Source organism: Emys orbicularis, chromosome 15 (assembly GCF_028017835.1).
Source record: "Emys orbicularis isolate rEmyOrb1 chromosome 15, rEmyOrb1.hap1, whole genome shotgun sequence".
NCBI lineage: Eukaryota > Metazoa > Chordata > Testudines > Emydidae > Emys > Emys orbicularis.
The window spans coordinates 4,137,670-4,164,954 of NC_088697.1; the positions used below are offsets into that span (position 1 = coordinate 4,137,670).

The window sequence follows — 27,285 nt, forward strand, 5'->3', positions numbered from 1 at the left end:
GATGATTTAGTTGGGGATTGGTCCTGCTTTGAGCAGGGGGTTGGACTAGATGACCTCCTGAGGTCCCTTCCAACCCTGATATTCTATGATTCTATCCTGTATTCTGACAGTGGCCAATGCCAGGTGTCCCACAGGAAAAGAATAGAACAGGTAATCATCAAGTGATCCATCCCGTCTCCCATTCCCAGCTGCTGGCAAACAGAGACTAGGGACACCATCCCTGCCCATCCTGGCTAAGCAATTGATGGACTTATCAGTCATCGGTGCTCCTCTCCCCTGCTACTTTCAGAAGGACTTGTCTGTCATTAGTTTCTCTACTGTAGGAGGCAGGGGCTGCATCATTTATCTGGGAGCAGAGGTGGGAAACTTGCACACTTTTGCACCCTGTTAAAATCATACAATCGTAGGACTGGAAGGAACCTCGAGAGGGCATCTAGTCCAGTCCCCTGCACTCATGGCAGGATTGAGTATTCACTAGACCATCCCTGACAGGTGTTGGCCTAACCTGCTCTTAAAAACCTCCAGTGATGGAGATTCCACAACCTCCCTGGGCAATTTCATGGTCATATGAGGGGAAAATATTGCTTCTTGGATACGCCCAGGGGTGGTGTGTAATTTCCCCAGATGACTGGGTGGGGTTCAAACTGGTTCTGTGTTGTATTGTCAAACGGAACCCCTAGCTATTGAACCTGGCAGAAGGGTTACACATAGATGATGCGGCACTGTTGCAGTTTTCATAGCTACGATGCTACAGGGTTAAAAAAAAAATTAGACACATGCACGGCGGATAGGTACATACATGTGTATTAGCCAGGATTAGCCTGGGAGTGGAAAGCGGTGGGCAGGTGGGCGACGGGGTCTGGGGGAGGGGGCGAAGAGGTACGTGGGTATGGTGAAAGGCTGGCTGGCTGGCAGGTGGAGGAACCTTGGGGAGGGGGCAAAGAGGCGCTTGGAAGTAGTGAGGGGCTGGTAGGCGGGCGCGGTGGGGCCATGAGGAGGGTGCAAAGAGGCACGTGGGAGTGGTGCAGGGCTGGCTGGCTGGCAGGGGGACCTTGGGGAGGGGGCAAAAAGGCGCGTGGGAGTGGTGAGTGGCTGGCTGGCAGGCGGGATGGGGTCAGGAGGAGGAGGCGAAGATGCAGGTGGGAGTGGTGAGTGGCTGGCTGGCTGGCAGGCGGGATGGGGTCAGGAGGAGGAGGCGAAGATGCAGGTGGGAGTGGTGAGGGGCTGGCTGGCCAACAGGCGGGGTGGGGCCAGGAGGAGGAGGTAAAGTCAGGTGGGAGGCTGGCTGGCCGGCAGGCGGGTGGAGGGCCCTGGGGGAGGGGGTGAAGAGGTGCACAGGAGTGGTGAGGGGCTGGTAGGTGGGCATGGTGGGGCCATGAGGAGGGGGCAAAGAGGCACGTGGGAGTGGTGAGTGGCTGGCTGGCTGGCGGGGGGACCTTGGGGAGGGGGCAAAGAGGCGTGTGGGAGTGGTGAGTGGCTGGCTGGCAGGCAGGCGGTGGGGCCATGAGGAGGGGGCAAAGAGGCACATGGGAGCGGTGAGGGGCTGGCTAGCAGGCGGTGGGGCCATGAGGAGGGGCAGGCGGTGGGGCCATGAGGAGGGGGCAAAGAGGCACATGGGAGTGGTGAGGGGATGGCTGATAGGCAGGCGGGGGGGGGCATGAGGAGGGGCGAAAGAGGCATGTGGGAATGGTGAGCCCTGAAAATAGGGACTGAAGCTCCATTCTGTTTCCATGGCAGGTACAGAGTGACTAAAGAGTTAGCAGTGGTGGGATTCAAACCCACGCCTCCAAAGAGACCAGTACCTTAAACCAGCACCTTAGACTGCTCAACCACACTACCAACTGGGAAAAGCTAACTGTCTTGTCCTCTATGTGTGAGGGCTTGTCTACTTAGGTCAACACTGTAGAGTGGAGGAGGGACCCCCCAGCAGCTCAGGGGGGGGTTCTCATAACAGAAAAAATTTCTTGCTCACAAAGATGCAGCAGAGAATCTGATGATTTCAGGAGCCTGGGGAGATGGACCTGGGGAGACAGGTCAGGTTGCTAGGAAGATAACAGGATGCTGACCCCATCAGGAAAAGGATAGATAAGAAGACAGAAAAGATCCAATTGCCCCTATATCAATCCATGGTACGCTGGAAGGCGTTTGCAGCTGTCCCTCCGTCCGTCTTGGAAAGAGGCCATGCCCCCTTGCTACAAGTCCTCTGGAAGGGCACAGTTCAGGGGGGAATTAGCCCGGGTGTGACATTGCCCTCTATATGATTTTATGAAAATATGCTAATGAGTGTGAATATAATGTAACTGGAATATGCTTCTTGCAAAAGGTCTCTTGTAAGGTATCATTACAAAGCTTATAATCTACTGAGTGTGGTCATCCTATTTGTATAAATGTATCACGCTTGTATCTGAAACTAGAAATATGAAATAAAACTCTGAGGTCCTATTGTAGTTATGCAAAGTGTGGGCCATTAATGGTGGTTTGGAATCTTGATGGCTCCCATCAACCAGGACAATTGTCTGTAGATGGCTCTGTTTGCTTGCAGGCCTTCCTGTGAGTCATGCTGGGAGGAATGAGGGATTGGAGTCTTACAATGACATGTGATCATGTCACCTGACCTGGAAGCCATCTTTAACCTGGTGCTTTTCCATTTAGAAGGAGGGGTGGGAGCCCAGAGAGGGGCAAAGGATTCCCGCCTTATGCAAAAGATATATAAGGGGGTGGTACAGAACAAAGGGGGCTGGAGTCATGAGAAATCCCCTAGCTACCACCTGAGCTGGAACAAAGACTGGAGCAGGGGAAAGGATTGTGCCCAGACTAGGAAGGCGTCCAGTCTGTGAAAGAAACTTACTGAAACATCTCTGAGGGTGAGATTTTATTTGTATTCAATTTTCTTACTGTATTAGGTTTAGACTTGCATGTTTTATTTTATTTTACTTGGTAATTCACTTTGTTCTGTCTGTTATTACTTGGAACCACTTAAATCCTACTTTTGTAGTTAATAAAATCACTTTTTATTTATTAATTAACCCAGAATATGTATTAATACGTGGGGGGGACGGGACAGCTTTATACAGGGTAAAACGGATTTATTTGGGGTTTGGACGCCATTGGGAGTTGGGCATCGGTGTGTTGGAGACAGGAACACTTCTTACACTGTTTTCAGTTAAGCCTGCAGCTTTTAGGGGATGTGGTTCAGACCTGGGTCTGGGTTTGTAACAGGCTAGCGTGTCTGGCTCAGACCAGGCAGGGCACTGAAGTCCTAAGCTGGCAGGGAAAACAGGCTCAGAGGTAGTCAAAGCACATCAGGTGGCAGTTCCCAAGGGGGTTTCTGTGATCTAACCCGTCACACCTGGGGTCTCTTCCACTCTGCAGGGTAGCACAGTACTGAGGGTAGGGGCCCCTGGCCCTCTGACAGGGTGGGGCACCAAACAGTTACAGAGCTCTGGCCTACAATCAGGGTAGAGCAGCAGAGTTCATAAGCAGGCAGGGAAACAAGCAGTTAGGAGGTTCTGATGCATTCAGGACAGTGCAGTAATGGGTCTATACGCCCAGACACTCAAACAGGGCAGAGCAGCAAACAGATGGGGGACCTGGCTCTGGCGAACTGCGGACAAACACAGCTCTCTTGGCTGAGGCTGGGGAGGTTGTCACCCCAGGGGTGGGATGGCAGGGGATGCAGGGCCACCCGACTGCACCACATCCCAGCCCAGGGCCTTAACAGTAGTGGAGTATTCCACCACTGGGTCAGTGGGGAAATTCGGCCGCAACATGCCGGCCGGCCATCAGTCACCAACTCAGCTGAGCTTTATTCGGCTCCCCTGGGCTACTTCCTACTCTCCCGTTTGGGGGGAGTGGGTTACCTGGGTCCCAGGGTCGTTGTTTGTCTTGCCGGTGTAAACAGTCAAGGGCAGCCCCAGCAACTCTTTGGTGTGACCCAGGGCCAGCTCCAGCTTTTTTGCCGTCCCAAGCAGCGGCGAAGAAAAAAACCCCCGATTGAGCGGCCGCCGAAGTGCCGCCGAAGAGGAAGCGAAGGACTGACGGACCTGCCGCTGAATTGCCGCCACAGTCCCGGACGTGCCGCCCCAACAGCGGATGGAGTGCCGCCCCTTTCTATTGGCTGCCCCAGGCACCTGCTTCCTTCGCTGGTGCCTGGAGCCGGCCCTGGTGTGACCGGCAGCTCTGGCAGTCCCTCCTGGTCTCGGGCACTGTCAGGTCCAAGCTCCAGCCACGGATGGGAGATGTCCTTACCCTCCAGCGGCTCATCTTCAACTGAACTGGAGGTCTTGGGGAATCTGAGCTGCAATAGGAATCACACAGGGGAAGGGTTTGGGGTGCACAGGACAGGATGCAGCTGGATGGGGAGTGAGTCTGGGGTCCCAGCTCACAGTAATGTCCTGAGCTCCCCAAGTCCCATTGAGAGCTAAGCTCTTCCTGCCCATTGAAGCCTGGAGAGACAGTGGGTGGGGGGTGAGTTTGTAGCCGAATAACTGACAGAGCCAAGCAAGGAGCAAAGAAATGTTTGCTTCAGTCACCAGGTCTCTGTTTCTATTGCTCACTCTCTCTCTCCCCTTCTCTGATAATGAGCAACGGTAAGAGAAGAAGAGGTTGAAACATGTGCTAGGTGGTGGCTAGCTTTGGATGACAAATTTAAAACCATCGCAGCGCCCTCTAGTGTGACACTGACACTAGCAGATTCTGACCTTTTATTGACGTTTCATTAATAAATGTTTCCCTGAAGTACGTTGCTATGATTATTTCAATGGCCCCTACACCGATACCTGCTGCCCCTTCTGGCTGGTTCATTGCACTATTTGGAACCTGCACCTAAAATTACCCTCTTCCTGGGAGCAAGAGTCAAAACTGCCCAAGGAAACCCAATTGGGTTTCAAGTGCAACACAGGCAGGAAGGCAAGGAGACAGCACAGGAGTCTCTGAGCTCCTCCTTTGTCACAGGGAGTGGGGTCTAGTGGGCTAGAGCAGGGGAGCTGGGATTCAGGACTCCTGGGTTTTATTCCTGGCAGTGGGAGGAGAGTGGGGCCTAGTGCATTGGGGGCCTGGGAGTTAAAGAGAAAACACCTCCCTTTTCAGCATCAATGCACATTGAAGAAGCACATGGCTTCTCATGTCTTAGGTTCTGGCGCCACCGTGTGGCCACTTTCTTTTCACGTCTAATTGTTAAAAGTTTCGGGTACTTTGCACAGAAACGTTATTTCCTGGTAAGAGTCCAAGGAGTGGAAGCTACATTGATTTAATTCTATAAAAAATATATACATAAAGGATTAAAATATTCCCCAGACAGCTCTCTCCCACCCGTCTTCCCTCACTGCTGCCAGTAAAGCTCAGTTCTGTCCCACAGCCCCAAGAACTGCGGGGTGCAAGTCCTGGGGCTGATTTACAGTAAATGTAGGGGTGATTCTGCCTGCCTAGACTTTTCAGTAGAAAAATTCAGACACAACACCATGGCTGGTGAAGGAGGTTCAGATGTGCTATTTGATTGTTTTTCTCATTTTAAATGTACTTGATCATTTCCATGGCAAAAATATTTGTACGAGACCATGAAAAAAGGAAGAAACCGTGAAAATACCCATGGGAGAGAGGGGGGTTTCTGAGAGCCAAGGTAGAGATGGAGATTTTCATGAAAGGGGGAGAGGCCAAAGTAGGACCTTTAGCTGGAGCAAAGGGGAAGGTTTTTTGTACAGTTTCATTTTAACCGTCCCCCCCCATCCTGTAGTTCCTACTGCCCCCCCCATGTGACCTAGAGCCTCCCCCCTGGCAAAGCCACCTGTGACAGCCCTACTGGTCTGGCTCTCCTCCCCACTGCAAAACTGCAGCGCCCCCAGCACTCCATCTCCTAGCTGGATCCCCTGGCAGCGAGAGCTCGCCGCAGAACTGCCACGGTTGCTCTCCTGGGTGTCTGGTCAAGGGCAGCTACCAGCTTCTCCTGAGAATGCAGCTGAGAAATGACTCGCCCTTCCCTAGATTCTCTCCTGTGGGCTCTGAGAAGCAGGATGGGGCCTGTATGATAAAGTCCCTGCAACATTCCCCTTTCAACCCAGCCCTGGTATGTCGCCAGTATCCTGCTGTCCCCTGGCAGCAGCAAAGGATGTTTCCCACCATCCAGGAGACAGGAGACCCCAGTCTGGGACTAAAGTCAGCTTCAGGCTTCTCCTCTCTCCCTTCTTGGAATCAAGTTCACATTTTTACCAAGATTAAAGCAGCCCCCCCTGAGTCTTGATCAATGTAATAGAATATCAGAGTTGGAAGGGACCTTAGGAGGTCATCTAGCCCAACCCACTGCTCAAAGCAGGACCAATAATCCCCAGACACATTTTTGCCCCAGATCCCTAAATGGCCCCCTCAAGGATTGAGCTTACAACGTTGGGTTTAGCAAGCCAATGCTCAAACCACTGAGCTATCCCTCCTCCACAAAATAATGTCACAAGTTCCCAGTGTCTCCATGGAAGACAATTTGTTAAATCCCAGATGAGGGGAGTTAAATCGGTTCTCAGCCTGAGTCCTTTGCTCTTAATCCTGAGGATGTTGTCCCACCATGGGGCTATTTCAGGGGTGGGAAAACTATGCCCCGGGGGCCGCATCCGGCCCATTAGACATTTTAATCCAGGAGAGCATGATTGGCCCTCAGAGCTTCTCATGAAGCTTAAAGAAATCTGATGAGGTTCAACAAGGACAAGTGCAGAGTCCTGCACTTAGGATGGAAGAATCCCATGCACCGCTACAGGCTGGAGACTGACTCGCTAAATTCTGAAGAAAAGGACCTGGGGATTAAAGTGGATGAGAAGCTGGATATGAGGCTAGGTCTACACTACCCGCCTGAATCGGCGCGTAGAAATCGACCTCTCGGGGATCGATTTATCGCGTCCCGTTGGGACGCGACAATCGATCCCCGAATCGACACTCTTACTCCACCAGCGAAGGTGGGAGTAAGCGCCGTCGACGGGAAGCCACAGAGGTGGATTTTGCCACCATCCCTACAGCGGGGTAAGTCGGCTGCGATACGTCGAATTCAGCTACGCTATTCGCGTAGCTGAATTTGCGTATCTTAAATCGACCCCCCCCTGTAGTGAAGATGTAGCCTGAGTCAGCAGTGTGCCCTTGTTGCCCAGAAGGTTAATGGCATATTAGGCTGTATTAGTAATGAAAATGATCGGGGAGCTGGGGCACATGACTTACGAGGAGAGGCTGAGAGAACTGGGCTTGTTTAGTCTGCAGAAGAGAAGAATGAGGGGGGATTTGATAGCAGCCTTCAACTACCTGAAGGGAGGTTCCAAAGAGGATGTAGCTCGGCTGTTCTCAGAACAAGGAGTAATGGTCTCAAGTTGCAGTGGGGGAGGTCTAGGTTGGATATTAGGAAACACTATTTCACTAGGAGGGTGGTGAAGCACTGGAATGGGTTCCCTAGGGAGGTGGTGGAATTTCCATCCTTAGAGGTTTTTAAGGCCCCGCTTAACAAAGCCCTGGCTGGGATGATTTAGTTGGTGTTGGTCCTGCTTTGAGCAGGGGCTTGGACTAGATGACCTCCCGAGGTGTCTTCCAACCCTAATCTTCTATGATTATAGGCCACTGGATGCTCTGGAAACAGGAGGGCTCTGAATGTAACACCTGATAAGCATGGCCTGTCTGGGGTTGTAGCTTTGTGATAGAGCACATGTTTTTCATGTATAAAGCTCTGGATTCAATCCCCATCATCTCCAGGTTCTCCTTTTGCCATGCTGCTTTGCTCATGGCCAGCGGGGATGTGGCCGAGCAGTCTCCCTGCACAAGTTTCAATCCTGAGCAGTGAGGGTCAAGTGCCAATCATATGGCAGGTCTGTTTGTGGGAGGGTGTTTCTGCTCCTAAATCACCTGCATGCTTTTAAGATTCCCATTCACTGGGCTGCTTGATGAGGAAGGAGAAGGGAGAATCAAGGGTCCCACTGGCACAGACTGAGGGGCAAGGAAACGGAGGGGCAGTCAGTGCCGAGAGAGGAGAGAGGTCAGTGATTTACACAAGACAGGGGACACTGTCTCTTTGCGGGGACAGGAGGTGAGGGCAGATTGTTTGGGATGATGCTGATGATGAATAGAAAAAATGCTGGAGTCAATGAAAGATGAGATCATAGAAGAGGAAAGAGAAGGGAAGCCCCATAGAGGGCCATGGGTGCTCACACAACGCACAGTTAACACGGGGAAATCTCTGCCAGAGGATGTTGTGAAGGCCAAGACTAGAACAGGGTTCAAAAAAGAACTAGAGAAGTGCATGGAGGATAGGTCCATCAATGGCTATTAGCCAGGATTGGCAGGGATAGTGTCCCTAGCCTCGGTTTGCCAGAAGCTGGTAATGGGCGACAGGGGATGGATCACTTGATGATTACCTGCTCTGTTCATTCCCTCTGGGGCGCCTGGCATTGGCCACCACTGGAAGACAGGATAGTGGGCTAGAATCATAGAATATCAGGGCTGGACGGGACCTCAGGAGGGAATCTAGTCCAACCCCCCTGCTCAAAGCAGGACCAATCCCCAACTAAATCATCCCAGCCAGGGCTTTGTCAAGCCTGACCTTAAAAACCTCTAAGGAAGGAGATTCCACCACCTCCGTAGGTAACCCATTCCAGTGGTTCACCACTCTCCTAGTGAAAAAGATTTTCCTAATATCCAACCTAAACCTCCCCCACTGCAACTTGAGACTGTTACTCCTTGTTCTGAGAACAGTCTAGATCCATCCTCTTTGGAACTCCTTTCAGGTAGTTAAAAGAAGCTATCAAATCCCCCCTCATTCTTCTCTTTTGCAGACTAAACAATTCCAGTTCCCTCAGCCTCTCCTCATAAGTCAAGTGCTCCAGCCCCCTAATCATTTTTGTTGCCCTGCGCTGGACTCTTTCCAATTTTTCCATACCCTGGACTGGGGGGGATAGCTCAGTGGTTTGAGCATTGGCCTGCTAAACCCAGGGTTATGAGTTTAATCCTTGAGGGGGCCATTTAGGGAACTGGGATAAAAATCTGTCTGGGGATTAGCCCTGCTTTGAGCAGGGGGTTGGACTAGGTGACCTCCTGAGGTCCCTTCCAACCTTGATATTCCATGATTATTACAGTACTCCAGATGAGGCCTCACCAAGGCTGAATAGAGGGGTATGATCACATACCTCAATCTGCTGGCAATGCCCCTACTTATACAGCCCAAAATGCCGTTAGCCTTCTTGGCAACAAGGGCACACTGTCAACTCATATCCAGCGTCTCATCCACTGTAACCTGTAGGTCAGGCCTGCACAACATACGGCCCACGTGGACTCACTGTGTGGCCCGCATGGGGTGAATAGGCAAGCTGGTGGGTGGGCGGGGTGATGAAGGGGCCAGTGTCAGGCTGGACTCTGGAGAGTGAGGGTGAGCCAGTGGCAGGAGGCGGGGGCAGCGGCAGAAGGTAAGAGGCCAGGCAAGTGAGCTGGCGGTGGGGGAGGGGGACAGGTGAGCCGGAGGGGGGGGGCTGAGGAGGCAAGCGGGGGGACAGGTGAACCGGAAGGGGGGGCTGAGAAGGCGAGCAGGGGGGGCAGGTGAGTTGGCGGCGGGGGAGGGGGGCTGAGGAGGCGAGCGGGGGGGCAGGTGAGCCGGAGGGGGGGGCTGAGGAGGCGGGCAGGCGTGCGGGGGGGGGGGCAGGTGAGCCAGCGGCGGGGGAGGGGTGGCTGAGGAGGCAAGCAGGTTGGGGGGCAATTGGGAGAGGGAAATGGCAGAATGCCCCTGCCGGTCCCACATGTTCAAATAACTGCCCCAGGGTGATAAAGAAAACTGGGCCATTAAGGCTTGACAGCCTCTGGGGGGAATCACTGCTAATCCCAGGACCAGACAGGCTGCTGTGTTTGGATCAGGGGTTCATGTGGCTGTGGTCACTGCAGGAACTGCTTCCATAGAAAAGCCACCTTAGGAGGACCCTTAAATGTATATTTAGCTTCTTTCTATCTCACAGTCAGAAGAAGCTGGCCCCATGTGCACACACCCAGCTCTGTGGACTCAATCCCACCACACTTTGGGAACCTGTGCAGGCGAGTCTGTCCCCAGCAGTGCAAAGGTAAAGTGAGGACAGGATCAAATCAAATGTCCATCCCCGCGTTACAGAAGAGAGAACTATGACATACTGCACATAAATCCGAACCACTTCGTTAGCTGAAGAGTTAAGCTGTAAATTTTAGAGGAGACCAGTTAGCCCATCAACAAAAATACTCAACAGCTTCCCTAGAACCCCAAAGGCAGGACAGTCTAGAAATGAACAGTTCAGGGATCCAACCCCACAGCCATATCATTCTTCCCTGTTCCTCACCATCCCCCCTGCCCTGCCCCCAAGAATCCTAGCCACATCCCACCCGATCCAGGGCCCCACCTCTTCCTCTGCAGAGCAGCCCTTGCCGCAGAGCCAGGATTCAGCAGAAGGGCAGTTTAAATAATTTACAGAGTTAATGTTATAAACATGACACAGGTCTTTGTGATCCCCCAGCAACACCCAGAGGCCCCCGTCTGACTCAGCCAGACACCTGGTGTTTGGGGCCAAGCCATTTTGGGGGTAGGAAGCTAGTAAAATGTTCAGAAAGGGAATGATGGATATTTGTGAAATACCTTAATTGCAAACCCCCTTTTCTGAAGGTTACCAAACCTCCCAGACAAATCCTACCTGGCCTAGGAGAGCTCAGGGGATCTGGTAATTTTTTGGAGAAGTTACACGGAAGTTAAAAATGGATCTTAGTTGTATGTTAGGATCAGTCTGAACTATGGAGTGGCTACCACTGGCCCATTACATCCTGGTGAGCGAGCAGCATTGGGCCTGATCTGGTCTGGCTCCCATCCTCTCTCCAAAGGTGGCAGCTGTCTGGAGGTGCTGCCTTCCACGCCTTCCTCATTCATTCAACAGGGCAATCAATTACAAAGTGGGGGGAAGATCTTATTTTACTTCTACCAAAAAGACATTTTTCTTTTATCTTAATTATACTACCTCAGGGGCCCGCTATAACATATTACCAAGGTTCAATACAAAGTCATATAAAAGTCATACAAAAATGCATAATGCAGAGATTTATCTACAACTGCATTGATTGACTGCTGTGTGCAGTAATATAGTGAGGCTTTATACTTGGGGGGGCGGCGAGTCGGAGTCGAGCGGGTGGGCAAGCGGCAGGTGGGCAAAGAGGCGAGCAGTGAGCCAGTAGGGGTTCTAGGGGCGGGCATGGGGGTTTCTGGCAGGGGAGGGAGGAGGTGAAAGGAGGCGAGTGGTGGGTGGGGGACTGACTAGGAGGAACGCAGCAAGCCAGCTCGGTCCCCAGCCTGTAGCAGAGCATGGGATTCTTCCGTCCTAAGTGCAGGACTCTGCACTTGTCCTTGTTGAACCTCATCAGATTTCTTTTGGCCCAATCCTCCAATTTGTCTAGGTCACTCTGGACCCAATCCCTACCCTCCAGTGCTTGGATTCTTTACGTGTTGTCACAGAAGGAAAAGCACATTGCCATATGAAATCATGGAACGAGTTTTAGGGCTATTTTGATTCAGGGAACTATGCTAGTGGGTGCTGTGGAAGTAGAGAAAGAACTGACAGGAAGGGGACTGCAATGCATGACAGTTTGTTAGCAAGAGTCAGGCTAACTGTAACCCTAATAATGCGAGATTTGTAGAAGCGAGGATTGTGTGAGGCGAGTGGGAAAGAACTGTGTGAGAAGTTGTTGCGACCTTGTGTACATAATGTGTAGATAATATGGAATGTAGACTAGAGTCTAAATAAGTGAGAAAAATAAGATATCAGGATGATCTATGTATAAACAAAATGCAGCTGTTGCTTATTATTGCCTGTAACAAAAGGTATAAATGCTTGCTGTAATTGTTTACCTGTAGAGAGACCTGCCTAGGAAGGGGAGACCCTGTGTCCTAGTGCACTCTCTCCCTCTACGCAATTGCTTGAGAAAATAAAGTATCTGACTTTGCTGCACCCAACCAAAAGAGTGAGAACTGTGGTTTTTCTCTGACAGTGCCTTCCCTGTGTGAATTTGACAGGTGGATCAACATAGATGCACACTGTGACCCTTCTCAGGGTGCTGAGGGCTGTGAGTCTCCTTATTGCCACCAGCCACTAGTAAGAAGGATTTTTGCATTTGGCAGCTGGATGTTTGTGACCAAACTCACCCAGCCTGTCAGGCACTCAAGCACCCTCCTCTGAGCTGCAGCCCTGCCAGTTGACAATAGAGGCACCCTAACCTCTGAGTCCCCCTCTGAGGTCTAGCACCGATCACTAGATACTCAGAGAAATCCCAGATCCTTTCTTCCCGAAGCAATGGTATATCCCAGGTTACCAGTTTTACTGTAGACCACTGCTCCTGTATCATACACAGCACTTGAGTAGTTATTGAACAAACGGAAATTTATTCAACAAGGGATAGAGATTTAAACAGAAACAAATGTGAGTGATGGAAACAGTTACAAACAAAACAAAACAACAAAATGCAACCTACACTATTTAATAGTTACCTTTCCCTAACTAAGTAGATTCTCACCTCACACTTCAGTCTAGTGCAGTGATTGATAGTGCCTAAGGAGCCATGGCCCTGCCTTTCATGAAGCACCACTGGTCATTAGGGATCTCCTTGGTGAATGGACCCAGAATATTTTTCTCCACCCTGTTATAAACTGAATCGATCTTTTGTCTTTATTCACAGAAAGGACGATCTCCTCATTGTCATATTGTTCTTTTCACTTCCACAGGGTTTCGATGTTTATAGTTTGTCTTTGATAGTTTTCCGTTGACTTTTCTGGGTTGGTGCAAAGGTTGACAATGGAGCAATACATCGCATAAGTGGCTAGCAAGGGAGGGGTGACCATTCCCTCCCACTGGAATGGGCCGTCCCCACCAAGACCTATGATTGGGGTGACTCACTTTCATGACAATACCATATGGGCATAATTTTCCATGTACTTACATTACTCCTTCAGTATGACTCGTACACACCTCTCACAGTGATTAGGAGTAACAATAATTTACAAGCTTTCAGTAGAGATCTCACTGCTATGCTTCCTAGATAAATACCATAAAATCAGTGTATTAGGTGTCGTGAGTTTCTCAAGTCTGAGACAGGAGTTCCTTGTGCTTAACAGTGACCCCTTTGCCAATTGGCAGATATGAGCTTTTGTCACACTTGCACTGAGCTATACGGAGATATACAGTCACACCCTGATATAATAGAAAGGCCAGCACGAAAAACAGAGAAACGAATAATAAGATACTAAAATGACAACGGTTGGAACTCTCCATTTCTCTTGGTCTTTGGATTGATGGGTACTAAGAGCTGTAGCTACAGTTGAGGAACCAGGTGATCGGACAGCTGGCTCAGCCCTCCATACTAGTAGCCTTCTCACATGCAGGGAAATGAGTCAAAATTGGAATTGATGTCATGACTTGCTTCCCATAGGGAATCAATCTGTCCAAGGCTATGTCTACACTTCAAATACTGGAAGTATTCTTCTGACTGTCTACACTGGGGCTCAGGTCACATTAACTACTTCTCTCAGTGGAGCAGATTTTTCACACACCCAAGAGATGTAGCTTTGTCAACATAGCTTTTCAGCGTAGACCAGCCTTTATATGGCTTATTGACCTGAAAGGCAATGGACTTCAGCCTTTTCCTTGATATTGATGGTTGACGATGGCAGCTTTCCTACCAGCTGGACACATCCTATGACAGATGTCATGCCTTTCCTTTGCAAATTAGAGAAGTGGGGAAGTCAGTAACTTTTTACCCACTGTCAGGGTCATACACTTGTCTCCTTGAGTAGTTTTTCCTTTTCATAGAAATTGATTTTGAAGCTAAGCAAAGTAAGTTCTATTTGAAATACAAAAATTTTAAAATCTATACTGGGCCAATATTCTCTTATACACTCTCTCTCACACATATTCTTCCACCCCAACCATTGAAGTAAGGTTTTCTACCAGAACTCCTTACACAACAGGGGGTAAATTAAATCAAAGTAACTTTTCAAGATTAGCCATCATTTCCTGTACGACTAACAAAATAAAAACCAAGACAACTTTCAGTTTTCCAAAATAATTCAGATTATCACACAATTAGTCTCTTACTCTTTAACCAATAACTTCACCTATAATTTCATTTTCATTGGTAACAACAACATATTCAAAGATCACAAATTCTTGTCATATATGTTAGTTTTCTTTTCTCCCCATTGCCAACAACTGAACCTTGGCTCAAGTTGTGGTTTGTCCCAACGTAGGTCCCAGCCACTTCTGTGAGTTCATATCTCTCTGGTTCTTCTGCCATGTGTGTTGTTGGAAGGGGTCTCCTATGTGGCAGTGTTTGCATCATGAGGAAAAATACCTCTCTTTTCACACTTTTTAATCTTTCAAAGTAGAAGGAGGTAGAGGAGAAGTGATGTAAATGCATAAAACACAAGAGAAAACTGTCTGGTCTACACTAAAGACATTTATCGGTATAACTATATCGCTCAGGGGTGTGAAAAATCCACACTGCTGAGCAACGTAGTTACACAGCCCTAACCCCCTGTGTAGATAGTGCTACATGAGCAGGAGAGCTCCTCCTGCCAACATAGCCACCACCGCTTGCGGGGGCTGGACTAATAAAGTCCAATGGGAGAGATCTCTCCCATTGGCTGAGAGCGTCTGTAATAGCAGTGCTACATCAGCGCAGCTACATTGGTGCAGCTGCGCCAACATCAGCTTTATTGTGTAGCCATAGCGTCAGACACAAAACCATAGAATCAGGACTCAACATGCGAGTATCTGGAAGACTGAAATTGGAGCCTGACACATTTGTTGCCTCATTGGTTATCATCATTTCTACAGCCTGAAAGTCCTTGTTACCCAATCAAGCAGCTAGTTTGGGATCCACGGGGAAGGAATGTCCTATGAAGCACTCTCTCTTTGGATCCAAACGGTGAAGGATGATTGTTCTCAGTCTAACCCTGGTATCCTTTGGAAGTGTTATCAGTGACACTGCACTAGTAAGTGGAGTTGTACAAACAATTTTCCTTGGGTCATTGGTCACCATAGCTTTCTTTACTGGGATGGAAACCAAGAACTGGGTGTGGACTCTTTCAACCCCAGTTCTTTCCAAATCCTTGGCCTTAGTTAGGGTAAATTTACACTTCTCTGAAGTAGAATCCTTTACAAAACCACTCAAAATATCAGCAGTGTTAGTGAGGAATGGCTTCCTGAAACATGCCCAGTTTTTCTTTAATTTGGTGGCACAGGTCCAGGCAAGGGACTGGATACAGGCCTGGATCAGAATCTCTGTTGGTTATCAGAGCTGGAGTTTCTATTCAAAAATAGCTATTTTTCTGCAGCTATTAGATTTCCAACACTGATTTCATTTTATACCCATTTTTAGCACCTACAAAGGATAAATTCAACAAAACTTCCACTTCTATTTCTTCAACGTCTGCATCCCATAGCATAGGATTATCTAGGAGAGATCTTCTGTGGAGCCTGGGTTACAAATGCTTTTGGGAACCAAATACATGGGCATTTTGCCTAGTTCAAAATCACTTACCGTGGAATGCTCTCCCCACATCATCTGTGACAAGATTGACTTCAACAACTGAACTACACTGTGATCATATGCACTTCCTTCAGTTAGTTGGGATTCTGCTGTTGTTCACCATTTCCAAGTTGAGATTTTAAATCACTGTTGTTTCTTTGTTAGTATGCCGAGTAAATTGGAGAGTTCTCTCCTGTTGACAGAACTGCACTTGAACTTTCTCCATGTCATCATGGAGGGATGGGGGAAACGCAAAGCTGAAGAAATGATGAGCTGAGAAATGATGACTTTAGCAAATGGTCATTTGTCTTAAATTCTCCAATAAATCTGAGCTACAGCCTATCAAACTGAACTAATATCCAATTGGGTGACGAAACAGCCTTCAGGAAAGATAGAAACCCACATCACAGAGAGACAGAATACATGACAATGAAAGTGTCAAGTGAAATTCCAGAGTAGGTTACATCTGATTATTCAGAATCAGGACAAGAGATTCTCCCATCACATTCTTCTCTGATCCATTCAAACATGCTTCACTCAGCACTGTCTCAATAGTCAGTTATGTTATTTAATTTTTTTTTAGTATCCTAGCATCCCCATAATGGGGGACAAAACAGCGACCTTGACAGAAGTGGCTTTACCAATAGATGGAACCTGGGATTTAAACTCCAAATGATCACACTGTGTTTGGGATCCATTTGAATTCCCCTTCCAGGTCTTTGACACTTTCATCTCCAGTCATAGCGACTCTGATATAGGATTAAAGAAGTCAAAGCATCATCTCCAAGCACAGACAGCTCATAACACTTCATCACAAGACACTTTGAGAAGTGGATGGATAGAATGTGATGAAGACAAACTCTGCATGGATCAGATAGGAGGTAACAGTTCTGGAGTGATGGGGAAGGAGGGAATCTCTGAGTCACCCCATCTCCTTCCAGTGTCACAGAGGCTGAAATGACACCTTTTTTCCTGCCGCTGCTCCTCTTCATTTAAATATAATTTTAAAAGTTCCCAATATAACTGCTCTTCAGCACAACCCAGAGCAACGTGAGAACAACTAGCAACGATACAATCTGCATCATTGGTGACTAACAATAAGTCTGCAATAGGAGGAATGGTATAAATGTGATGCTCCCTGGTTCCCTGTAGGAAGGGCACATTCGAATTACTCATGAGACAATGGAGGTGATAGAAAGGACAAATGGGTCTACCTCGAAACAGGGTGAACTGCAAAAGGCAAAAATGGGCCACTCATCTGGACAAGCTGAGGGATAACGGTGCTGTAAACAGATCAAACAGCTTTAAAGGTCACTATGTGGGAATCAGCCAAAGTATTAAAGAAAAAAAAGTCTTGATAGTCCTAGAGGCTTTTATGGTGTTGATCTCCCTTGCAGATTCTCTGATGCCTAACATGGGCTGAACTCCAAAAAAAGGTTTTCCCACAGTCCCTGCATTCATAGGGTTTCTCCCCTGTGTGGATTCTCTGATGACTAACAAGGCTGGAGCGTTGCCTGAAGGTTTCCCCACACTCACTGCATTCATTGGGTTTCTCTCCTGTGTGGATTCTCTGATGTGTAATAAGATGTGAGCGCCGAATGAAGGTTTTCCCACACTCACTGCATTCATAGGGCCTCTCCCCTGTGTGGATTCTCTGATGTTGAAAAAGGCCTGATCTATGAGTGAAGTTTTTCCCACACACACTGCATTCATAGGGCCTCTCCCCTGTGTGGATTCTCTGATGATTAAGATGGGCTGCTCTGTTAGTGAAGCTTTTCCCACACTCACTGCATTCATAGGGCCGCTCCCTTGTGTGGATTCTCTGATGGGTAATAAGGTTTGAGCTGCGATTGAAGGTTTTCCCACACTCACTGCATTCATATGGCCTCTCTCCCGTGTGGATTCTCTGATGGGTAATAAGGTGTGAGCTGCAATTGAAGGTTTTCCCACACTCACTGCATTCATACGGCCTCTCTCCTGTGTGAATTCTCTGATGGGTAATAAGATGTGAGCTGCAATTGAAGGTTTTCCCACACTCACTGCATTCACAGGGCCTCTCTCCTGTGTGGATTCTCTGATGGGTAATAAGGTGTGAGCTGTGATTGAAGGTTTTTCCACACTCACTGCATTCATAGGGCCTCTCCCCTGTGTGGATTCTCTGATGACTAACAAGGCTTGAGCGTTGACTGAAGGTTTTCCCACACTCACTGCATTCATAGGGCCTCTCCCCTGTGTGGACTCTCTGATGACTAACAAGGCTTGAGCGTTGACTGAAGGTTTCCCCACACTCACTGCATTCATTGGGTTTCTCTCCTGTGTGGATTCTCTGATGTGTAATAAGATGTGCGCGCCGAATGAAGGTTTTCCCACACTCACTGCATTCATAGGGCCTCTCCCCTGTGTGGATTCTCTGATGTTGAAAAAGGCCTGATCTGTGAGTGAAGTTTTTCCCACACTCCCTGCATTCATAGGGCCTCTCTCTTGTGTGGATTCTCTGATGTTTAATAAGGGCTGAGTAGTCACTTAAGTTTTTCCCACCCTCAGTGCATGTATTTTTTCTCTTTCCCATGAGGATTTCCTGCTGGATTGTGGTTTCCTTGAGGTTCTCCTGAGTTCCCTGTGAATAAATATATTTACCCACTTTCTCTCCTGGCTGGTTTCCCTGTTCTCTCTCTGGTCTGTGCTGAATCTCACAGGATTTTCCCTGCTCATGACTCCTGGATACATTCCTTTTCGATCTCTGTGATAATGCTCCATATTTAGCCACTTGCTCAGCATCTTCCTGCTGAGAATTCTGCTCATTCTCACAAAGAATTGCATTACCTGCTGTGATAGAGACAGAAACCTCAAATAGGGATGGAAAGGGGAAGACCAAACCAAAACAAGTGCTGGAGAGAGGTCAAATAAAAATCAGGAACTGAACTCCCCCAAACTCTTCCCCCAAATAGGAGAGAGGAGGGGGTCAATTCAGCCTTCACATCCCATCCAAATACGCAGGGGGAAGGGAGGAAGCTACTTCCTGGTGTCTGCTAGGATCTACAGGAAGCCATGAGCTATGGTTATCCTGAGGATATGACCCCTGCTAGGGACAATAATGAACTGAGAGACCTCCCAAGGGCTTTGTAGGGCATCCCAGATGTTTCCTTCAGGCACTTAGAGATTCTGAGTTGGTTTAATGTTTCCTCACCTGTGCAGGGAGCTCTCAGGATCTCTCTTTCCTCTGAACCCTGGAGGTCTGGGACCCATGACTCTTCCCCTTGTTCCAGCTGGGAGATCACATCAGGTTGGGAAACTGGAAACCCTGCTCAGATGAAAGAAAACAAAGGAGTTCAGGTGATTTCATAAAAAAACATTCTATTAATTTAACTTCAGTACTTAGTGTGACCCAGTGTGCCTGGGGCAGTCCTCACTGAAAATGCCAAGGTCAGGGCAGGTGGACTCAATAGGTGTATCCCCTTGGTCTTTTCCATGGGTTCATTGTACAGCTCAGGGGTGGCCAACCTGTGGCTCTGGAAAATATCTTCAGAAGATAATATGTGGCTCCTGCTAGGAGCTGACTCTGGGGAAAGAATGGTGGCTGCTCAGCACCCACCAGCAGCCCTATCAGCCCCCCTTCCCTCCCCCAGCGCCTCCCACCCACAGGCGGCCTCCCCGATCAGCGCCTCCTCCTCCCTCCCCTGTGCCTCTTGCCCGCTGCGATCAGTTGCTTTGTAATGTTCAGGAGACTCTGGGGGGGAAGGGTGGAGAAGTGAGGATGTGGCATGCAGCCCCCTTCTTCCCCTAGCACTGGGGGGGTGGGGAGGAGGAGCAAGGACACGGTGTGCAGCCTCTCCCCTCCCTCCCCCAGTGCCTCCCACCCACCGTGATCAGCTGTTTTGCAATGCGCAGGAGCCTCGGGGGGCGGGGGAGGAGCAAGGACACAGCTAGAGTCAGGGGAGGGGGCAGGAAGAGGCGGGGGGAACTTAGGGAAAGGGGTGGAGTCAGGGACAGGGCCTGGGACAAAGCCAGGGGTGCAGCACCCCCTGGCCGGCACCAGTGTCTCCTTGAATAAAGCATACAGTGATTAGCTGGTGTGGAAATTTTTAATCAAATTTTTTCTTACACCATCTAACAATGCGCAAACAGGAAAGAAAATACAGAGATGAAAATCGAGGCTTCCAACAGGAGTGGGAGAATAAGTACTTTTTCGTTGAACGTAACGGTAAGGCCAAGGTTCTGAACTCTGCACTTTAAAACTGAAAATTTTGAAAAAACAGATGTAGAAGCCCAGTTTTTCCAACAGATGTGCCAACCGATCACAGACTGTAACGTTAGCCTCCTATTATGTGGCCTGGTACACAGCCCATGTGAAAAAGCCCTACTCTGAAGGAGGGCTTATAAAAAATTGCCTCATTGATGTGATTTCAATCCTGTCACCAGAGAACGAGAACCTACAGAAGAAAATTTCTGGCCTGCAGCTTTCACACCACACAACAGAATGCAGCATCTCCAACCTGAACAGTGACATCGAATCGCAACTGCACTCGCAAATTCAGCAGTGTGAGTATTTGAGCATCGCTTTGGATGCGTCATGCCATGCACAGGATAAACCTTATTATTGGTATTTGTCCGCACAGTGTCTGACGACTCTTTAAAAAAGGGAAGGAGGAGGATCCAGGGAACTACAGGCCAGTCAGCCTCACCTCGATCCCAGGAAAAATCATGGAGCAGGTCCTCAAGGAATCAGTTCTGAAGCACTTAGAGGAGAGGAAAGTGATCAGGAACAGTCAGCATGGATTCACCAAGGGCAAGTCATGCCTGACTAACCTAATTGCCTTCTATGAGAAGATAACTGGCTCTGTGGATGAGGGGAAAGCAGTGGATGTGTTATTCCTTGACTTTAGCAAAGCTTTTAATACGGTCTCCCACAGTATTCTTGCCAGCAAGTTAAAGAAGTATGGGCTGGATGAATGGACTATAAGGTGGATAGAAAGCTGGCTAGATTGTCGGGTTCAACGGGTAGTGATCAATGGCTCCATGTCTAGTTGGCAGCCGGTTTCAAGCAGAGTGCCCCAAGGGTTGGTCCTGGGGCCGGTTTTGTTCAATATCTTCATTAATGATCTGGAGGATGGCATGGACTGCACCCTCAGCAAGTTTGCAGATGACACCAAACTGGGAGGAGTGGTAGATACGCTGGAGGGTAGGGATAGGATACAGCGGGACCTAGAAAAATTGGAGGATTGGGCCAAAAGAAACCTGATGAGGTTCAACAAGGACAAGTGCAGAGTCCTGCACTTAGGACGGAAGAATCCCATGAACTGCTACAGACTAGGGATCGAGTGGCTAGGCAGCAGTTCTGCAGGAAAGGACCTAGGAGTTACAGTGGACGAGAAGCTGGATATGAGTCAGCAGTGTGCCCTTGTTGCCAAGAAGGCTAACAGGATTTTGGGCTGTATAAGTAGGGGCATTGCCAGCAGATTGAGGTACGTAATCGTTCCCCTCTATTCGACATTGGTGAGTCCTCATCTGGAGTACTGTGTCCAGTTTTGGGCCCCACACTACAAGAAGGATGTGGAAAAATTGGAGAGAGTCCAGCGGAGGGCAACAAAAATGATTAGGGGGCTGGAGCACATGACTTATGAGGAGAGGCTGAGGGAACTGGGATTGTTTAGTCTGCAGAAGAGAAGAATGAGGGGGGATTTGATAGCTGCTTTCAACTACCTGAAAGGGGGTTCCAAAGAGGATGGATCTAGACTGTTCTCAGTGGTACCAGATGACAGAACAAGGAGTAATGGTCTCAAGTTGCAGTGGGAGAGGCTTAGGTTGGATATTAGGAAAAACTATTTCACTAGGAGAGTGGTGAAGCACTGGAATGGGTTACCACCTAGGGAGGTGGTGGAATCTTCTTCCTTAGATGTTTTTTAGGTCAGTCTTGACAAAGCCCTGGCTGGGATGATTTAGTTGGGGATTGGTCCTGCTTTGAGCAGGGGATTGGACTAGATGACTTCCTGAGGTCCCTTCCAACCCTGATAGTCTATGATTCTATATTCTATGACTCATTTACATTGCATCACAGGGAAGACTTGAAGCTCACATCCACAACAGACAGCCTGTCACCATAACTCAGGTAAAAATTGAAGATGTTTCTAGTACAAAGGACTGAATTATAAAAAGAGGTGGGGAAAACGCTTGAGACTCTCTCCCCCCACTTTTCCCTCTCCTCATGACAATTCCTGAAGAACTGAACTTGGGCAGCAGGGGTGGGTTAGGGGGAGTCCTGGCTGAAAGGAAAGCCAGCACATGGTGAGAGAAACATTTGATCTGAATCCACTTTAGCTTGTTAAGTTAGACATTAGCTTGTGTTTTATCTTGCATTTCTTTTGTAAATAATTCTGACTTTTATGCCTCATTACCCATAGTCACTGAAAATATTTTTTTTCACTAGTTAAAAATCTTGTTTTATTGTTTTATCTAACCAGTGTGTTTGGAAACTCCGTTTGGGAGAACAAGGCTGGTGCATGTTATTTTCCACTGATGAAATAACAGACTTCCTATGAGCTTGCGTTGTTCAGTAGCATGCTGGACAGTGCAAGAGGCACATTTCGGGGGGGAAATCTGGCACTTGACAATTTGCTGATGTTCTCCTGAGGTGTAATTCTGACTAGCAGAACTCAATACTGTGTAGCTGGGAGCGAGTTACATGCTGGAGACTGTGTGTTAACTGCCCAGGAGTGGCTGTTCTCACAGTAAAGCAGTGTAAAAGGCACCCCAGCTTGGGGAACTGAGGGGACACAGCTGTTCAACAGTCCAGATTGTACTGTGGTTAATGTCACAGACACTCATTATGACAGAGCCTTTTACAACACAGAGAGGGTAAATCCATGTCCCATAAATTGAAGACTCCAGACAGAGGGCAAGTCTCCCTGGAACTGCTTCTTGCTGACAGAGAGGTCCAGAGACAATGAGAGAGTCCTGGGGAAGCTGGGAACAGTAAGTATGGGCTGGTGGGGTTCAGTGGAGAAAGGGAACAGGAAGGGCAGGGATATCACTTAATGCAGGATCTCAGCAGTGCTAGATGTCAGGATAGCACATACTGCAGCCCATTGGAAAAGTGAATACCAACTATACATATAAAATGATGGGGTCTAAATTAGCTGCTTCCACTCAAGAGAGGGATCTTGGAGTCACTGTGGATAGTTCTCTGAAAACATCCACTCAACATGCAGCAGCAGTAAAAAAAAAAAAAGTGAACAGAATGTTGGGAATCATGAAGAAAGGGATAGATAAGAAGACAGAAAATATCATATTGCCGCTATATAAATCCATGGTACACCCACATCTTGATTACTGTGTGCAGATGTGGTCGCACCATCTCCAAAAAGATATATTGGAATTCGAAAAGATTCAGAAAAGGGCAACAAAAATGATTAGGGGTATGGAACAGATTCCATATGTGGAGAGATTAAAAAGACAGGGACTTTTCAGCTTGGAAAAGAGACGACGAAGGGGAGATATGATAGAGGTCTATAAAATCAAGACTGCTGTGGAGAAAGTAAATAAGGAAGTGTTATTTACTCCTCCTCCTAACACAAGAACTAGGAGTTACCCAATGAAAGTAATAGGCAGCAGATTTAAAACAAACCAAAGGAAGTATTTCTTCACACAACGCACAGTCAACCTGTTGAACTCTTTGCCAGAGGATGTTATGAAGGCCAAGACTTGAACAGGGTTCAAAAAAAGAACAAGATAAATTCATGGAGGATAGGTCCATGAATGCCCATTAGCCAGGATGGGCAGGGATGGTGTCCCTAGTAACTGACTGCCAGAACCTGGGAATAGACGACAGGTGATGGATCACTTGTTGATTGCCTGTTCTGTTCATTCCCTCTGGGACACCTGGCATTGGCCACTGTCAGAAGACAGGATACTGGGCTAGATGGACCTTTGGTCTGACCCATTATGGCCGGTTTTATGTACTAGGGAATCTAGGGAGTCCAGTGTAAAGGGAGGGAGTATGAAAATCCCTGGGTGTGGAGAACACTGGGAAATTAGAAGCAATAATTCAGGAGTAACAGACTCTAATTAGTCTGGAAAAGCAGAATGTGAAAAATAAGAATCAGGTCATGTGACTTCAGGACTGATGCACTCCAAGATCCAAGGAGCCTGTAGAGAAGAGAGATTGTGGCTATTACACATGGTGAAGGGGGAGCAAGACTCTCCATGTCTCAGGAAGTTTCACTACCAACCTAGGCCATTTTCACATGCATGGGTGCAATCCAGACCAGTGAGGAGTTCTGTCATCTGTAATCCTGGGTGAGTTTCAATGTTCTGCTGCTGGAGCTCCGTTGTCTGGATACCCCCAGCCAGCATACAAGGGTGCACTGAGTGTCTGTGTGATAAGTAACCCTGGACCAGCAGCTCTGACTCCAGCAGCCTGCCTGTTACACCCCAAGCACATTCTGATCTGGGTGGAGAAGGCTCAGGGTTTGAGAGAAGGTCAGGGGTAGGAACCTTCGGTTGGTTATGCTGGACCTAACTCCCAGTTTTACTTGAGCAAACAGGAGATCTTGACACTGTGCGATACTGCTCCTTTGCTCTGTTCCCAAAGTGTTCTGCAGCAGGGGAGGGTCTCTGGTAGTGTGTGTGTCAGTGGCATGTTGGGGTGATGCTGAAAGAGGACAGAGTAGAGGTGGCATTGAGGGACTGACATGAACCTTATCTCTTCATTTCCCTTTCTAATAACCGACGGGACAGGAATCCTTACCCAGCGAGGTCACATTCTCATAGTTCTCCTGCATGACGTCTCTGTAGAGAGCTCTCTGAGTGGGGTCCAGCAGAGCCCACTCTTGGTTCGTGAAATACACAGCCACCTCCTCGAAGGTCACCGGCCCCTGAAAGAGCAAGAGTCCAACACTCAGTACCTGCTGCCCCACTCACAGCACCACTATTCATGGGGGAGAGGAGCCAATCAAATGGAAGCTCTGGGTGGATCGCAGTCACAGAGTCCCACCCCCATCCCGCTCAGAGCATCCAGGAAACACCAGGGTGAGGGGATGAAGACAGAACCCCTTGTCTCTCCCAGCAGATCCATCACACACCTACTAGCCACAGACACGCAGGAGATGGAGCCACTAGCAGGGTCCAGGGAGAGCTCCCTGGTAGGAAGCCCAACACCCTCCTCATTGTGAGGAGCTGGATATGAAGGGAGGGGCAGCTCCCCTACACCTCACTGGTGGGTGCCCCTTTCATATCTCACAGCAGCCACTGGTTAGTCGGGTCAGGCTCCAGCACTGGGAGTCTGGTCAGTTTTCCTAGCCCCACGTAGGTGGGTTATTTTCTGTTTCACAAATTAGGGCATTTCCACCTCTGAACCTCATGGGTCTGTTCCTAGAATCTAGGCTGCTTATTAAACAACTCCCAGTGGAGTTGCCAAACCCTGTCCTCCTCCCTTTCTCCACCCTGTGCATTTCCTGCCCCGCTCAAACCTCCAAACCAGACTGTGCAAACCTTCCTATCTCCGGTGTATTTGCTGTCCCTCTCCCTCCTGCAGGAACCCACCAGCATCCCCCCAATGATCCCTACCTGAACTGGCTCCTCTGCAGCCATTTCTCTCCCCTGTCCCATGGGAGGACGGGATGAGCTAGAGCGAAACATGGACGTCATTCTGCAGCCTGGCAGGGCGAGAAGGGCAGTTGTGGAGGTTTCAGAACAGGCTTTAGTTAATTTCACATCAGAATTCCCCCAGGCCCTTTCCCTGCAGACAGACACCCTAGATTCTGCCATGCTGGGAAAATGCTTGATCTCTTTATTACAGTGTAGACCTGGCCCCTCCTGCCAGGCTAAGCCCACAGAGAGATTTTTAACCTCCCTTCTCCCTCCCCTTACCCTGTAACAAAGGCCTTGGCTACACTGGCGCTGTACAGCGCTGCAACTTGCTGCGCTCAGGGGTGTGAAAACGACCCCCCCGAGCGCAGCGAGTGCAGTGCTGTAAAGCGCCAGCGTAATCAGAGCCTGCAGCACTGCACGCTTGCTCGCAGCGCTGCCAGCTACTCCCCTCAGAGAGATGGAGTACTTACAGCGCTGCGAGAGAGCTCTCGTGGCGCGACTACACTTGCGCTTCACAGCGCTGTGAATTCCCGAGTGTAGCCAAGGCCAAAGTCTCTGAACACAGGGCTCGAAAATAGCAGATCCAAAGGAGTCACTGTGGGGGATTCCCTCGGACACTGACCCCACAGCAGCCACATCCCAGCAGGGGGAATATGGAGTCAGGAACTGGCTTTTCCTCTGTCTGATCCTTTTGTTGTTCACTGGAAAGTGATTCTGCCCAGGGATGCTGCAATACGTGTCTGGGTGGATTAGAGAGCTGGAAATCTCTCTCCCCACTCATTTCTACCACTGCCCCTTTCAGTCTCTCCTTCCCCTGTCCTCTCTCCCTCCCCTCTGTGTTGGATTAAAAGTAATAATTAATACATTAATTATTTTTGGGAAAATATGGTCCAGTACAGGCCCCGGATTTGGCTTGTATTATTAGAAAGAAATATGTCTCTCAGCCAGGGCCGGCTCCAGCTTTTTTGCTGCCCCAAGCAGCGAAGAGGAAAAAAAAAAAAGATAAAGCCGCGATTGGCGGCAGCTCTGCCACGCCGCTTCATTCTTTGGTGGCAATTCGGCGGCCGGTCCTTCCCTCCGAGAGGGACTGAGGGACCCACCGCCGGATTGCCACCGAAGACCTGGACGTGCCGCCCCTTTCCATGGGCTGCCCCAAGCACCTGCTTCCTGCGCTGGTGCCTGGAGCTGCCCCTGCTCTCAGCCTGCTGAGTTTGTGCTAAGTGAAGTAGGCCTGTTAGTTTGCAAGGTCTGTGATAATTGTAGAAAAACATCCAGAGACAAAAAGTTTGTTCTAAAGGTGATAAGAGAACAGCAGTCTCCCTGAAGTCAGGAACAAGATTTGTTAATCCTCCACTTTTGCATTCCTATCTCGCTTGTTTTCTCTTCATGTATAACAAGTGGCATGGATAGATTCACTGGAGTCTGTCATGCCCCAATGATTTGAGAATGGTTATGTTAAAGAATATATAGGTAATAAAATGTAAACGTGATAGGAAGTAGGTTAAGTAAAATAAAGCGGGATTGCAAGATGATTACTGGGCAATTTAACCCCCTGCAACCTCCAGGATGGACGGAACCCCAGACCAGCAGCGGGCTGAGCGGGCCAGCGGCCGGGACCCCGCCTGGCAGGGGCTGGTGGATGGAACTCCAGAGCGGCAGTGGGCTGAGCCGCTCAGCCCACTGCCGGTCTGGGGTTCCGTCTGCTGCCCCCACTGCCGGTCTCGGGTTCCATCCGCCGGCCCCTGCCAGCCGGAGTCCCGGTCCCCGGCCCCGCTCAGCCTGCTGCCAGTCTAGGGTTCCGTCCGCTGGCCCCTGTAAATGTAAAATGTATGACTGGCACGCCAAACCTTAAATTATAGTAAATAAATGAAGACTTGGCACACCACTTCTAAAAGGTTGCTGACCCCTGGTTTAGGGTATTTTATATCAATCTTTGAGATTTGCAGAGAAAACATGTCACAAACTACGCAATTGATAACATGAGAGAAAAGCACCAAGATCTGAGAGGATTTTATATTGCTGTTATTATTAGATATTATTATGATATCTGAGGGGATTGCTTGACTGGATTTTATATGACTGTCCAAAACATAAACAGAAAGTGATGGTTCCCCCCACTGCCACCATTCACATGGGCAGCAGGGAGCCCTTTGAGGAGCTGATTTAAGA

The 27,285-nt window shown here is 48.9% G+C and overlaps 1 protein-coding gene across 1 annotated transcript in view; it reads right to left on the reverse strand.

Annotated features, from left to right (window-relative positions):
* LOC135889362 (zinc finger protein 208-like) overlaps positions 1-27,285 on the reverse strand; it is a 510,343-nt gene that overhangs the window by 356,713 nt on the left and 126,345 nt on the right. Inside the window, exons 2-3 of the mRNA XM_065417226.1 lie at positions 16,946-18,005; positions 7,557-7,562 (exon numbers count right to left, since the gene is read on the reverse strand). Coding sequence (XP_065273298.1) covers positions 7,557-7,562; positions 16,946-18,005 — 1,066 coding nt within the window. The remainder of the gene's footprint in view (positions 1-7,556; positions 7,563-16,945; positions 18,006-27,285) is intronic.